This window comes from Nicotiana tomentosiformis, chromosome 6 (genome assembly GCF_000390325.3).
Source record: "Nicotiana tomentosiformis chromosome 6, ASM39032v3, whole genome shotgun sequence".
NCBI classification, from domain to species: Eukaryota; Viridiplantae; Streptophyta; class Magnoliopsida; order Solanales; family Solanaceae; genus Nicotiana; species Nicotiana tomentosiformis.
Window position 1 is genome coordinate 89,649,974 of NC_090817.1, and position 15,584 is coordinate 89,665,557.

A 15,584-nucleotide genomic window follows, 5' to 3' on the forward strand; every position below is an offset into this window, starting at 1 on the left:
TCAAAAATCTCATCAATTGGTAAATGTTACAATTACAGATTATTAGTAGAAAAGTTGCAGTAACCAATAAAGTCACAAAGTTTACTAGAAAAATTAATTAAGTTTTGGTCGGTGGAATTGTATTTTCTAAAAGCTGAAGGCAGCAAATTTTATTAGTATTTGTCCTAAAAAAAATAGAAAAGAAAAATTTTAACTCACAAAATTAAAACTCTGTATTAAAATTATTCAAAGTCGCAAGCCGATCTATAATTTTCTAAATACAAGAGGACTAAAATCAAATAACATTGGATCTTTGATTAATATTAATTACTATGTTTTCGTCAACAACTAAAAAATATACTTGAATCAATCTCTCTCTCCCTCTATATATATATATATATATATATATATATATATATATATATTGACCTTTTTAAAAAGAAAAATGGGTTATGTAAATTGAAATAGAGGAAATAATATTTATATAAATTTTTAAAAATTTAACACCCACTGATATATATACACGCGCAAAGCGCGTACCCTAAAACTAGTTTTTTTAAAACTCTACATATATTTAATATGCCGATGCCACTTAAAAGTAAAGTAGAATAGACGGAGTATCAACTTAGATGAACTATCAATTTAGAACATGAAGTAAAATGCTAAGACACCCTAGATTCATATTCATCTATAAAATGGAATTATGAGCGCATCACGTTTACAAAAACTTAGGTATGCCACTTGGCAGCAGTTTTTGAAATTAAAATTTAAATGTCTTGTAGGAGATAACAGAAAATTACAGCTTGTGCGGATCAATATATCCAAGCGTGTTTCGGGTCAAGAAAAAGACCCGAAAACCCACCCCACAATGGGGCATTTTTATATATACTTACTTTGGGGGTCACTATTGAAGTTATATCCGTATTATTAAAAATTTTGCAACGTTTACCCAATAAAATAGTTCAATCTCTTCGTTGCAACTTCAGAAATCAAATCTGAAGTTATTCTATCTTTTAAATGAAACTTCAAAAATTCGAATATTAAGTAGTTTAATCTATTGAATGCAACTTCAGATTTCGAATCTTAAGTTCTGAAACATAAAGTTATTCTTTAAATTTCAATAATTCAATACACGATTCAATGCGCAAATCTACTTCAAATGAGAAACATAACTTTCAAATATTATAAATAATAAATCTCAGTCATTAAATTGTCAAAACAATAATAATTTTAACAAACCCATCTTGCAATTAAGAAGAAGAAACTCTAACTCATTTAGAAAAAAAAAAAAAAACTTTAAGCAAAAAGAAGAAGAAAACAGCAATAAAGAAGAATAGAAAAATATTATGTATCTAAAGTTATTCAAGTGTCAGTTAAATTGTTTTTTGAAAAAATGAGTACAAATTGTAGTAAAAAAACTGGCTGCCATGCTGAAAATTTTACCCCCACAATATTCAAAAACTTGGGTCCACCGTTAACATTGACATGTCACATGACCAACAGTGCGCAATTAATTCTCATAAATTGAATTGAAAGATAAAGAAGGGAGAACAAAATCATTTTGTTTTTTCCAAATAAATTAAAATCAGAAATTCAAATGAAACAAACGGAAACGGAAATGGAAAGGGAAATGGAAATGGAAATGATGCTTCTGTGTATCGTCAAATTAAACTAAACTAAAAGTCGTCTTCCTCCGCTGCCCTGACGGCTTTTCCAAATTTCTCAGTCCACCTTCTACCCCCACTCCCCACCCCACCCCCACTCCCCACCATATATCCACATATATGTATATTAATATTGTATGTAAAGGAGAGGCAAGAAATTTATACGTATATTTAGGTGAATTGTGAGGCTCGATCTTGTAGGAGAAGATCTCTCTTTGCTAGGGATCTAGTAATATAGTTAAAGCCTCTCTCTCTTGGGGTTGGATCTGATGGCGTTATCGGGGATGAGAGGTTTGTCAGTGTTCATAAGCGACATTCGAAATTGCCAGAACAAAGAGGCAGAGCGTCTTCGTGTTGATAAAGAGCTTGGCAATGTTCGTACTCGCTTCAAAAACGAAAAGGTCCCTACTTTCTCTACATATATGAATATCCTTGCTATTTTATTCTTGTGTAAATGTATGCGATGCGTTTTCCTTTGTGTTTATTGCGTAATTGCAATATTGGGGTTTATTTTGATTTAATCTTCAGTTGAAATGTTATTAGATTCTTTACTACTATGAGCTATGCTAGGTCCTTTTGTTTGATTTTGGGCTTAGGTTAAACTGCTTGGGAACGGGGTATTATAGAGGTATCTGCTAGTTAAGTAGAAGCCGTATGCACTTATTGAATTCATTCTTGTGTTTTAACAATATAAGTATTCCGCGAAAGACTTGAATGCATAGTAAGAAATCATTAAGATTGATCCAGTTTTGAATTTACTAGATACTTAGTTACTATTTGCTTGTTAGGTAAAGAATGCCCGATTTAGGCTAGTTAAGATAGCAGTGTGAAGGTCTAGGTCAGAAAAAGATATATCTTTTATATTTTCTAGTGGATGATATTGAATTGAGATGATTTCATTAGCCTGAATAACAATTAGAGTTGTGAGGAATCACTTTGTGGTGATTGTGAAACTTGAACAATTCTGTGGTAAATGCAGGTGTCGACTGTTCCTATCTAAATGTGGATCCATATATCCACGTGACAGTTGTTAACTTTTGAAATGGTTCTTGGTGATGTATCTGTTCAAGCCCTGAAGAACTGTGCCCCTAACATTATTAGATTGACTAAGGCGGAAAAGGAAGAAACAAAGACTGCTTGTTTATATAAACTAGAGTGATAGCCGAATTCCTTACGTGTAATCATGTAAAGCATAGAAGTTCGAAACAAACTCTAGGTATAAGCTGTAGAACTATCCGAGTTCGTAGAGATGATGTTCTATTAAAATGCTACTTAGTTAAGGACTTTGAAGTAGCATCTATAACAGTTATTGTCTACTGAGGGTGCAGTGATCCTGCAATTGTTAAGCCTTTACAAGAATATTCTGTAAGGTAAAAGGGATATGAGCAGGGTCGCTTTACAACCAGAATATTATCGAGTTCTTTCCACCATATTGTTGATACAAGGTAATGCTCTAACTAGGGTCCCATAGTTTGTTAAGATGCATGATAATATGCATTCATCTACTGAGTACTGAGGATGCTGTACTAACAAAAATCTATTGAGGTTTCTGCAGGTTTCTTGCATATGTAAGGTATTGAACTTAGATCCTATGTATTCAAAGCTGGACATTGAACTAGTGGAAAAACAAAGAAAGATGTAGGATTAAATTTTCAATGAAGATATCTCAAATGCTTTTTTCATTGAGGTGCTATTCAAAGGAGGGGAAGGAGTTAACTATATGACATTTTTGTGAACATTGGATTGACTCCAAATGCTCTCTCTGTCTCTCAAAATGATGAAACATCTCATCTTGCCTCTCTTTTGCTTATTCAATCAAAGGGGATGTTATAGACAAAGGGAGGAGGAAAAGAGAGATATTTTCAAGCTATTGTTGGTGACACTACTTATGGCGATTAATCAACCAGAAGGGGCAAAAATTAGATAAGAAGGAGTTTAGATGCCTTTGTTCATATTTGTTTGATACTCTCCTAAATAAATAGTGGAATTGGAGGACATAGTCAGATATATACAAGGCAAATGCATTAGTGAAATTGTAATACTCGAATATTCTTTAGTGAATAACTGGGACCAGATGGCGGATGCTCCATCATAGTGTTTCCTAACTTTGTTGCTTATTTAATTTCTGTGTTTCTTGATCTGTCTATATAGCTTGGGTAGAGCTGCCTTGGCTGTAAAATTTAATCTGCTTCAACCATGGGGATGAGTTTATACTAATATTTTTTTGCAACAGGGGTTGACACCTTATGAAAAGAAGAAATATGTCTGGAAAATGCTTTACATTTATATGCTTGGTTATGATGTGGATTTTGGTCACATGGAAGCTGTATCTCTGATATCTGCTCCAAAGTATCCCGAGAAGCAGGTACGTCCTCGTTCTTCTTTTCATTCAATCACACGGATAAGTAATCACCTAGGAATTATGGTAACTTAAGGTAATACTATTTATCGGTTATCAAAAAAATAAGGTACTCCTATTTCTTTCTAGAAGTTGATATCTATATTTTCAGCTGTACTTTCTCTTAAAACTATTGAAACCACGGCTTTATAGAAATAGTTGGAGAATGTTATTGTGTGATGCATCTTTTTTGTACTTGGTGATCTTCATACACACATACTTGTTCAAGATGGAGGTGGTGCACGTTCTAGTCTTCCCTGTGCTGCAGCTTCTATTTTGTGTAAATATTTGAAGCAAGGACTTAAAGGTTTGACTGATTGCTTTTTTGTGTTTTGCAGGTTGGGTACATAGTCACATCATGTTTGCTCAATGAGAACCACGATTTTTTGAGATTAGCAATTAATACAGTACGCAATGACATAATAGGCCGCAACGAGACTTTCCAGTGTCTAGCATTGACTTTGGTACGGGTTCAGATGTTTTGTTGCTCTTCACTTGCATATGTGCAAATCTTGTGTTATTTGCTTTTCCTGGAAAGGAATTTTTTGCCTGCAATGTAATGCAGCTTTGTTTTTTTTTTTTTCCATATATTTCAAATTTTAATTGTTCATGTATATACGCAGGTTGGAAATATTGGGGGAAGGGAATTTGCTGAATCTCTGGCACCTGATGTTCAGAAGTTACTAGTAAGTGATACTTGCAGCATTGAGCTTGTGAGTTTAAAATTGAGGTTGACTCTTTTTTTCCCTTCTTTTTGTGCTGCAAGATATCAAGTAGTTGTAGGCCACTTGTGAGGAAGAAGGCTGCCCTATGTCTCCTGCGTCTTTTTAGGAAAAATCCTGACGTCGTGAATGTTGATGGCTGGTATGTGTAATTATGTATTTGAATGGTTTATGGAATGACTTCATTCGTGTTTCAGCGGTTGGAGTTTCCTCATATTTCAGGTCAGATAGGATGGCACAACTACTAGATGAACGGGATTTTGGTGTTTTGACATCTTCCACGAGCCTTCTAGTTGCATTAGTGGCTAGTAACCATGAAGCATATTGGAGTTGTCTTCCAAAATGTGTTAAAGTGTTGGAAAGGCTTGCCAGGAACCAAGATATTCCACAAGAATATACGTACTATGGGATCCCATCTCCCTGGCTTCAGGTTTGTTTACTCTTTACTGTTGAATTTACCGAACCGAGTATTGTCTGCGGATAAAACTGCATATTTTGCCGATGAACCTTGAAACACACATATGCTTTCCAATTGGATTATAGTCAATATATGCACATCAGTGCATGGCGTTAAAAATTGGGTGAGTGGGTAGGCTGATCCTTAAAATGATAAATTTGATGTACCGACGCCAGTAACTTAAGAACAGGATGGTGATCTCTGCTCACATATCATCTTTAATTTTTTTGATTTTGATCTCAGGTGAAGACTATGCGGGCTCTTCAATATTTTCCGACTATTGAAGATCCGAGCACTAGAAGATCATTGTTTGAGGTATTCTCACGTGTAAAAGATGCTCGTTTACTGCAAACATATCATTTATTTGTACATGCCAGAAAAAAAGAATCTGGAGTAAAATCCCAAAACTCATTTCATTTTCATTCAATTAGGTTTTGCAACGGATATTGATGGGAACTGATGTGGTGAAAAATGTGAACAAAAACAATGCGTCACATGCAGTTCTATTTGAAGCCCTTGCTCTTGTAAGTTTCTAATTGTAGCAGGTCGTTCTTCTTGCGTGTTCTTGAGATACAGTCTCATGCTTTCTATGAAGTTCAGTGCTAATGGCTATGGAATCTGACATTTAGTAACTTAGTTCTTTATGGAGAACAGTTTCTTCAAATCAAATGCCTGGTGATTATAAATTCTAGAGTCATCTTTTCTTGGAAAGCATTCTGATTTCTGACAAATTGCTAAATCAATATTTGGCAGCTCAGTGACCTGAAACGTTCTCAATGAATTTATGTGCATTCTTTTTATTCTTGCCACTCTGATAGCTACTCCTTTATCAAAAGCCGCTGCTTGTTCATCAAGAAATTCGCAACTCTTAACCCTTTGGGAACATTATGTGCTAAGACATGCTATTTTGCGTTATTCAGATTTTCAAAACTTGATCTGCTGTTTTAAATTCTTCTCTGCCCCCTGCTTTCTCGTAAGACTTGAGGGCTAAATTCTAATTTCTTTACTGCAGGTCATGCATCTTGATGCCGAAAAGGAAATGATGTCTCAGTGTGTTGCGTTGCTTGGGAAATTCATTGCAGTCCGTGAGCCAAATATTCGTTATCTTGGCTTGGTAAGTGGTAGCAGCATGGTGCATACAAGCTATGGATGAGGTCTCTTAGTCCATCGGTTGCACTGTGTAACGTGTTGGTCCTATATATGCCAAATTTTTGACAAACTAATTTGTGAATAACTCCAGTTAACAGCATGCCGCCTAGACAATTCTGATTTCCTTATATTATTATTGCTGAAATGCAGGAGAATATGACTCGGATGTTGATGGTCACAGATGTACAGGACATTATCAAAAGACATCAAGCTCAGATTATTACCTCACTGAAGGATCCTGATATCAGGTAGATTTTGAGTCTTGTTTTTGCCCTATCTTCTGCCCCAAATCTTTGGTGGTTTTCAAAATATAAATTAATCAGTTCTCAGTTTCAAATAAGGAAGGGGGAGCCTTGGCGTAACTGGTACAGTTGCTGCCATGTGACAAGGTCACGGGTTTGAGCCGTGGAAACAGCCTCTTGCAAAAATGCAGGGTAAGACTGCGTACAATAGACCCTTGTGGTCCGGACCTTCCCGGACTCCGCTCATAGCGGGAGCTTAGTGCACCGGGCTGCCCTTTTTTTTTTTTGTGTTCCAAATAAGTTGGAGTTGGCTTTATGAATCTCTTTATTTTGTTTGGTTTTCTGAAAAATATAATTAAGTAAAATGTACTTGGCACGGCAACAAAAACCCTTTTGGAAATTGATCACTTAAAGAAATTTAGTTGGTTATCGTTGCTTATCAATTGTCTGATAAGACATCTGGAGTCTTATTTGATTGTCTGCTGTGTTCTTTTTTCAAATTGCTGTTTCCCTTTTTTTTTGGTTACTTTGAAACTCAGTCTAGCACCACTCAGCCTATCACATGTTCATACTAATCAGAGAATTCAATTGCTTCCTTTACTGATTTTAACTACTCCTTACAGTATTAGGAGACGTGCACTTGATTTACTATATGGCATGTGTGATGTTTCTAATGCAAAAGACATCGTAGAAGAATTATTACAGGTATATTACCACCTGACTGTGGGTGGTTATCTTCAATTTGTTTTTCCGAATTTTGCTGTTCAATGCTATTTTATGTTGAACAAGGTAAAGAAGACTACGCAACTAACTTTATGTGTTTTCAGTATCTCAGTACAGCAGAGTTTGTGATGCGTGAAGAACTGTCACTTAAAATAGCAATTCTCGCGGAGAAGTTTGCTCCTGATCTCTCATGGTATGAAATTGATATACAACGTGAAATGCACATTGTTGTCATGTATTATGTATCATGAAAACTGTTAGTGCGTCACAAAATGATGTATGCCTGTGTCAATGTAGGGTATGTTGTTTAATGGCTTCAGCTAGTGAATATGATGTATAACCTTATAGATGGACAAGGTGCAAAATAAACTGGGTCTAGGCCTTCCCCGTTGACAGGCCTAGGGTAGTTCTACTAATTGAAACACGTAAACTGATGTTCATGAGTTGCCAATCTACTTCTTTGATTCTCAATGTAACAATCACATGTATTGCATCTCTGCTTCCATGTTGATTGATTGAATTCCTGCATGTGAAAATAGTGCTCGCAGTAAGCAATCTATTAAATCAAAAGTGCTTTATGTTGGGAGAGGTTATGAGAGAAGACGTGATTTGTATTTTGGAAATGAGACGTTTGATTCACCTTTTCAAAAAGAAAACGAGACATCAGATTTCTTATCGACTAAATGAAAATGCACTTTTCTTGAACTATATATGAATATATAATTACCTAATTTCACCTTACCTTCTTTTTTTAAGGCTGTCAAATTTTATAAATCTTGTCTTCTTAGTCCTTCAGTTTAATCATTAACGGGAACCTTCCCAGGGAATTTTTCTAGTCAATCGAGATATATCAAATTGGAATAGAAGTTTGAAATCACACTTCAAAAATTGTTTTATGCAAAATCTCGTGTTTTTATCTTTGCATATTCATAACTCTGATTCTAGCGCCTTTACTGTTTTAAAGCACTCAAGATCTAGATGTCCCCGAGAACTGTTTCCTTGTTGCTCTACGAATGTGATGACATCTAAGAGTGTACTCATGGTTCACATGCAGGTATGTCGATGTCATCCTTCAATTAATTGACAAAGCCGGCGATTTTGTCAGTGATGACATTTGGTTCCGCGTAGTGCAGTTTGTTACGAACAATGAAGATCTTCAGGTAACTATAGCTGTCCTTCCATTGCTGCAATGTGGTCTCAGCTTCTTTATTGGTGGAATTCAGTCTACTCTATGCCTTATTTCCAAACCTATTTCCTCAGCCTTATGCAGCTTTGAAAGCCAGAGAATATCTTGATAAGCCTGCCATTCATGAAACAATGGTCAAGGTGCGTTCTTTTGCTATAATATCTACACCCTGTTAGTGTTAATGCAAAAAATTATAAACCCTCTGTATGTTCTTGCTGCATAACTGCATTGTGGCTAGCCCAGTCATTTGATATACTGGACGCGCATGAGCTGTAAATAGGATATTAAGACTGCAGAAAAAAATGGAACTGCTGTTATATCTTTCTTTGCTTGTACATAGCTGCTGTGCACATCCAACCTCAAATAAGCCTTTGTATGTCTGCAGTGTTATCGTCAACTATGACATGAATGAAAATTATGGAAATCTAACAACTGGAAAAGAATTGTACTGAGGGATTAATCTAACTTTGGAATTTGTGCTTGCATATGCTTGATTGTATTTTGCTTTTACCTATTAGAGAAACACTCATGAGCTTCCAGTTCTGAATTTCTCAACATCTTATTTTATTTAACATTGGTATTGGCATATAACATACTCAAGGACAAATGATTAGAAGTAGTCTCCTATTACCTGAAGACACATGGAACGAGTAGTGAAAACCAAGTCTTGGATATCTGACTCCCAGGTGGAAGAATGGCTGAAGATGTTCCTTCCAAAAAATTTAGAGAGAGATTGACTTGAGATGTCTGTAACATTCCATTATACCACTGAAAACAACTTTGTTCTCTAGGATCTTCACCTTCTCCTTCCCTTCAAGAGAATTGTGTTGCACCTTGATCTAGTGCATACCTCATACCAGGAATATGCTTGGTTCTTGAGGGTTCAAAAGTGAAGCGAGCCATGTCATTATCAATTTTAGGTCCTGGTTTTGCACGCCTCTGTTTTACATGGACCTTCTATTGGTCCAAGATTGCAATCTCAAGCATATAACACTTAAAGATAACGCTTGCATTGCCTTCTCACACTGACATGGGTTGACTTGTACTTTGTTCTTGGCTACTTTACCTAACCCTGTCATAGAGTTTTAACTGATTAAAAAAAAAGTCTTATAGAGTTTTGCTGAGTGTTCAGTTTCTTTTCAAGTTTTACTGGTTAATTGCAATAGTGCAAACATAAGTTCCCAAATAGCAAAAATTCTTCTGCACAAGCTCCTATTTTACATTTTGATGTGTGGGCTGTCCTATCTCATGTCAATGATGGAAACAAAACATTATTGGGAAGCTAATGGAATATTTAATTTTGCTGTTGTATGATGGAGCAGGTAAGTGCATATATCCTTGGAGAATACAGCCATCTTCTTGCTAGAAGGCCAGGATGTAGTCCGAAGGAAATATTCAGCCTCATTCATGAGAAGCTTCCTACTGTTTCGTAAGGGAATTTTAACATTTGATCTCGTCTTTCCATCATTTCTTTTCTCATCTGTTATCTTATACCAGTTATATTGTTCAGGACTTCAACAATTCCAATTCTTCTTTCGACATACGCAAAAATTTTGATGCATACACAACCACCGGATCCGGAGCTACAGAATCAAATATGGACAATATTCAGAAAGTAAGTTTTTACAGTGTAGTAATCTATGCATCGTGTATATAGTTAATTGTGCCAAGATATCCAGATTAATTCAGCTAATGGATAGAACTGCACATATATCCTAGATATGAGAGCTGCATCGATGCTGAAATACAGCAACGGGCTGTGGAATACTTAGAGTTGAGTAAGAAAGGTGCAGCTTTAATGGATGTCTTAGCTGAAATGCCTAAGTTCCCTGAGCGACAGGTATTTAAGCAACTTTGCATTTGATTAATTATTATCTGCACTATATTTGCATAATTGACCTTTTGGTTTGAGGGCTGGCCTTCTTCTGCATCATTTGCCGTCTCAAGTGCACAGTATATCGTTTTGTTCTTTTCCTTTTTGATTTGAGTCACAAGTACTCTTTGGATGTAGTCCTCATTGATAAAAAAAGCAGAAGATACTGAGGCTGATACTGCTGAACAAAGTGCAATCAAGTTGCGCACACAACAGCAGACCTCTAATGCTCTAGTAGTAACAGACCAACGCCCTGCTAATGGTAGTCCACCAGTCAATCACCTTGGTTTAGTAAAGGTTCCAAGCATGACCAACGTGGTAAGATGTTTCGAGCACCATTATGCTGAACTTAAAATTGAGGATTAATTGCTTATTCTGTGAATATAAGACCGTAATTAACATTTACTGCATGGTCAGGATCGTAACTCAGCAGATCAAGGGGAGATTGAGCCGAATGGAACTTTGACCGTTGTGGATCCTCAACCTCCTTCAGCAACTTCACCTGATGTCCTGGGAGATCTTTTAGGTCCACTGGCTATTGAAGGCCCTCAACCTGCTGCTACCCAACCTGTCCATAATTTGGGCTCTGGTGTTGGCGTTGCTCCAAATGCAGAGGATGCGCTAGCACTTGCACCTGTTGAAGAACAGACTGCAACAGTCCAGGTATTGCTTAGTCCAACTTTGGTGAATATGATTTACCTTCTGGCTTTCATGTGATGACTTCTAATGTTCTGAAAGAAAGATGGTTCCCCTCTCCTTCTGTTTGGGGTTCCCATGGTCATTTTACTAAATTTAAAATAAGCTCTAAATAGGGGCATTTATGCCATGACCGCAAACATATGTTACTGGCCAGTGTAAGTTCTTTTAACTGATTCCAGCTAAAGTCTGATGTGATCACATTTCCAAAATCAGAGAGCTTGTTTTCCATTTATAATTTATTATGATTCCTCTGATCTTCTCTAGTTTCATGCTTCTGACCATCTTGTTTTACGATTCATGGTTGTAGCCAATAGGAAATATTGCAGAAAGGTTTCTTGCCTTGTGCCTCAAAGACAGCGGTATACTGTATGAGGATCCTTATATTCAGGTACTTACTCTTTTTCTAGTTTGTTTTTGCTGTCACTGGTGGACCTTTCGGCGCTTAGTTTAGTTTGTTGGCACAATTCCAGATTGGCATAAAAGCAGATTGGCGGGCACATCATGGACGACTTGTCCTCTTCTTGGGAAATAAGAATACGTCTCCACTTGTTTCGGTTCAGGCTCTGATATTGCCCCCGTCTCATATGAGATTGGAACTGTCACTAGTACCTGAGACAATTCCTCCTCGTGCACAGGTTAGGTTATTGTTGTGCTTTTGTTAGGAGTGGACTTCTTTCACTCTCTTCTTGTCAGTCTTCTTTCAACTTGTGATAACCTAGTGATATGAACTTCTGCAGGTTCAATGCCCTCTTGAAGTAGTCAACCTCCGTCCAAGTAGGGATGTGGCCGTCCTTGACTTCTCCTATAAGTTTGGGACGCATTTGGTATGAAACATTTATTTTCTATTCATCTATCCACAGTTCGTATAGTTATATGTGTATTGACCTTGTTGTGCATTTACAGGTCAATGTTAAACTTCGACTTCCTGCCATCTTGAATAAGTTTTTTCAGCCTATATCAATATCTGCGGAAGAGTTTTTTCCACAGTGGAGATCACTATCTGGGCCACCACTGAAGCTACAAGAAGTGGTATTTCATTTTATGTTCTTGCTTGGCTTAGGGAATATCACACCTATCTAACTGTATGGAAGAATTAAGAACGTTAATAGTAAAATCCTGGACTTCCACCTTGTATATGTATACGTAGCCTACATTGTAATCTCAACTACTATCTCAAACTTATTTGGCTACCATGCTCAGGTTAGAGGTATAAGACCAATGTCGCTTCCGGAAATGGCAAACTTGTTGAACAGTTTACGGTTGATGGTTTGTCCAGGGCTTGTACGTTTTTTATCTTTTAGCTTTCTTCTAGTATGGCTCCGTCCATGTTGGATTTTGGGCTTCATAACTATTAAGTTGCACTTTCTGATTTCTTATTCAGGATCCAAATGCAAATAATTTGGTTGCTAGCACAACTTTCTACTCCGAGAGTACACGAGCCATGTTGTGTTTGGTAAGCTAGTAGTCTTGTGGTTTTAGTGCCTTATTGATTTAATAGAATGTCCCGAATGGAAAATTGATTTAATTAAATATCATGACGTGTATGGTTTCAACGTAACCATTCATTGCCAATTTGGTATTTTTTTTTGTCATTAAGTGGGAGAAATAATACAACTGTGGTATGCTGAGAATGTAGCAGAAGAGGAAATTGTACCTCACTCTTTTTCATTTTTCATTATCTTTGTTCAAATGTTTTCTTTAGTTCTTTTTTAGGTGGGGGGTTGAATCTTGTAACTTTGACTGATTTAAAGCTACAATCTTACTAGCGGCTGCGGGTTTCCCTCTTAACAAAAAAATAAAAAAAATAAAAAAATAAAAGCTACAATCTTACAAATATTTACACTAGCCTGTTGTCATTTCCTTCTGATAGAGGTGGAAATTATTGTACCTTCCTAGGATTTCAGCATTAATAATGTATCATTTAGTTGAAACTACTAAACTGTGCAACTATTATCTAACATCTGTGGTTGAATTATACAGGTAAGAATAGAAACGGATCCAGCTGATAGAACTCAACTGCGTATGACAGTTGCTTCTGGAGATCCTACTCTGACATTCGAGTACGACTGAAATGTGATTTGTAATGTGACTTTTGGTGTTCATTACCAACTTATAGTTATTTTTTTAACTTCCTTCTCTCTATGCAGGTTGAAGGAGTTCATTAAGGAACAATTGGTTATTGTCCCTACAACTCCCACGGCTGCTGGACCACCAGTGCCTCCCCAAACTCAGCCAACCCTTACACCTCCAGCAGAGTCAGACCCTGGGGCGCTGCTTGCTGGTTTGCTTTAAGTCGTTTTAATTTGAGGACGAATTTGTCCACGAACGACAGCTGTAAAATTTGTTTATATTGCACACTGACACGTCCCAAAAGGCAAGATGGACATTGAAAAACAGGATGCCGGGATGCCAGAGCTGGCGGAAGAGAGGGTGAAACTTCTGATTGGCATAGCACATCATTCGTTTTCTGGGACGTTGAGTCAGAGTTTTGAGATTCTTTTGCACAAATATCTTGTGCTTTCGTGAGGTCTACAGTTTTTAGGGTCTATTAGTTCTTTTCCTTCTTTCCCTCAAATTTTATATTTGCCTTTAGTCGGGCTTTACACGCTTGGTTTCTGTAGTATCAATAGCAGAGGGTGATTGTAAGTGCCGCATTGGTTTGTTCCTCCCTATGTATTTTAGTTTATTACGATTTTAATGAGGAAAAAGAAGAAATTTATCGTTGATTGAACTTCTTGCCCTGATGTGTTGAAGATGTATTAAAAGTTTTTTACATGATAACTCAACTTATCTATCGTCGCTTGGGTTAAACCACGCAGTATTTTCATTTTGTTTGATCCAGATTTATGAATGGAAGTGCATTGGTAAAATATCCAATATATGGAAGTGGACCTTTTCAACAGTGTCTTAGCTTGGTGAAAGAAATACTAAAATCCTCACAAGTTGAACTTTCCTGTATAAGTGATGAGTGTCGAAATAGGTACAACATCTTAGAAGTCCTCATAACAAAGTTTGAAGTTTGTCGAAAGATAGTAGGGGGATTTGCATCTATACTTGGTTTTTGGGTCACTTTTTAGCCTATACTTGCTTTGCAAAAAAAAATTGCAAGCGTACCCACTTTTCGGGTAATTTTAGACGTACGGGTCTGAAGTAACAAAAATTTATGTCTGAAATTTGAATTTCAGAATGTTTTGCCTGAAGTGTAGTCTTATCAAAGCAAAACTTCAGATATTTTTGCCTGAAGTTTGGCCTGACTTGCAAAGGCAATCACGCAAACTTCAGTTCATAGTGCAATGGAAAACTTCAGTTCAACAATTGCTGAACTTCAGCAATTTTGGCTGAAATTTTTGTTTTATAATTGCTGAATTTCAGCATTCTAGGAGCTGAAATTTGTTTAGTATTTGCTGAACTTCAGCATTTTAGAAGCTGAAGTTTGTTTAGCTTTTGCAGAACTTCAGCTCCTAGAGGATGCACTTTAGTTCAATAATTGCTGAACTTCAGCAATTTTGGCTGAAGTTTTTGTTTTGTAATTGCTAAACTTCAACATTCTAGGAGCTGAAGTTTGTTTAGTATTTACTGAATTTCAGCATTTTAGGAGCTGAAGTTTGTTTAGTATTTGCTGAACTTCAGCTCCTAGATGATGAACTTTAGTTCAATAATTGCTTAAGTTCAGCTCCTAGAGGATGCACTTCAGTTCAATAATTGCTGAACTTTCAGCAATTTTGGCTGAAATTTTTGTTTTGTAATTGCTGAACTTCAGCATTATAGGAGCTGAAATTTGTTTAGTATCTGCTGAACTTCAGCATTTTAGAAGCTGAAGTTTGTTTAGCATTTGCTGAACTTCAGCTCCTAGAGGATGCACTTTAGTTCAATAATTGCTGAACTTCAGCAATTTTGGCTGAAATTTTTGTTTTGTAATTGCTAAATTTTAGCATTCTAGGAGCTGAAGTTTGTTTAGTATTTACTGAACTTCAACATTTTAGGAGCTGAAGTTTGTTTAGTATTTGCTGAACTTCAGCTCCTAGATGATACACTTTAGTTCAATAATTGCTGAAGTTTAGCAATTTTGGCTGAAGTTTTTGTTTTGTAATTGCTGAACTTCAGCATTCTAAGAGCTAAAATTTATTTAGTATCTGCTGAACATCAGCATTTTAGGAGCTGAAATTTGTTTAGTATTTGCTGAACTTCAGCTCCTAGAGGATGCACTTCAATGCGGGTAATATTCCAAGCCGTCAACTTGAACTTCCCGTCGTCCATTCTCATACCATGAAAGAAGGTATCAGTGGGTTCATCAAAACTTTGCTATAGTGGCTTCCCAGACAAATCATCTATTAAACCAAGTTTCCTGAATCCAAGAGATTCGCTTTATGTGAAGAAGATGCATTTGTGCCTACTTGTGTTCAGAAATATGAGTTCCTTGAAGTTGTTTAATATCACCCGAAGAAGAAGAAGAAGAAGAAGAAGAAGAAGAAGAAGAAGAAGAAGGAGGAGG

The 15,584-nt window shown here is 36.5% G+C and overlaps 1 protein-coding gene across 1 annotated transcript; it reads left to right on the top strand.

Annotated features, from left to right (window-relative positions):
- Positions 1-1,566: 1,566 nt before the first annotated feature.
- LOC104090479 (AP-2 complex subunit alpha-1-like) lies at positions 1,567-13,823 on the top strand. Its single transcript, XM_009595585.3, has 27 exons — positions 1,567-2,044; positions 3,877-4,008; positions 4,380-4,505; positions 4,665-4,727; positions 4,808-4,905; positions 4,986-5,193; positions 5,464-5,535; positions 5,652-5,744; positions 6,233-6,334; positions 6,520-6,617; positions 7,235-7,316; positions 7,439-7,527; positions 8,389-8,494; positions 8,595-8,660; positions 9,843-9,949; positions 10,031-10,135; positions 10,240-10,360; positions 10,532-10,711; positions 10,811-11,056; positions 11,400-11,480; positions 11,563-11,727; positions 11,830-11,916; positions 11,996-12,121; positions 12,293-12,373; positions 12,474-12,545; positions 13,073-13,152; positions 13,240-13,823. Exons 1-27 carry the CDS (start codon positions 1,913-1,915, stop codon positions 13,382-13,384), a joined length of 3,063 nt encoding a protein of 1,020 aa, XP_009593880.1. The 5' UTR covers positions 1,567-1,912; the 3' UTR covers positions 13,385-13,823.
- The last annotated feature ends 1,761 nt before the right edge of the window (positions 13,824-15,584 follow it).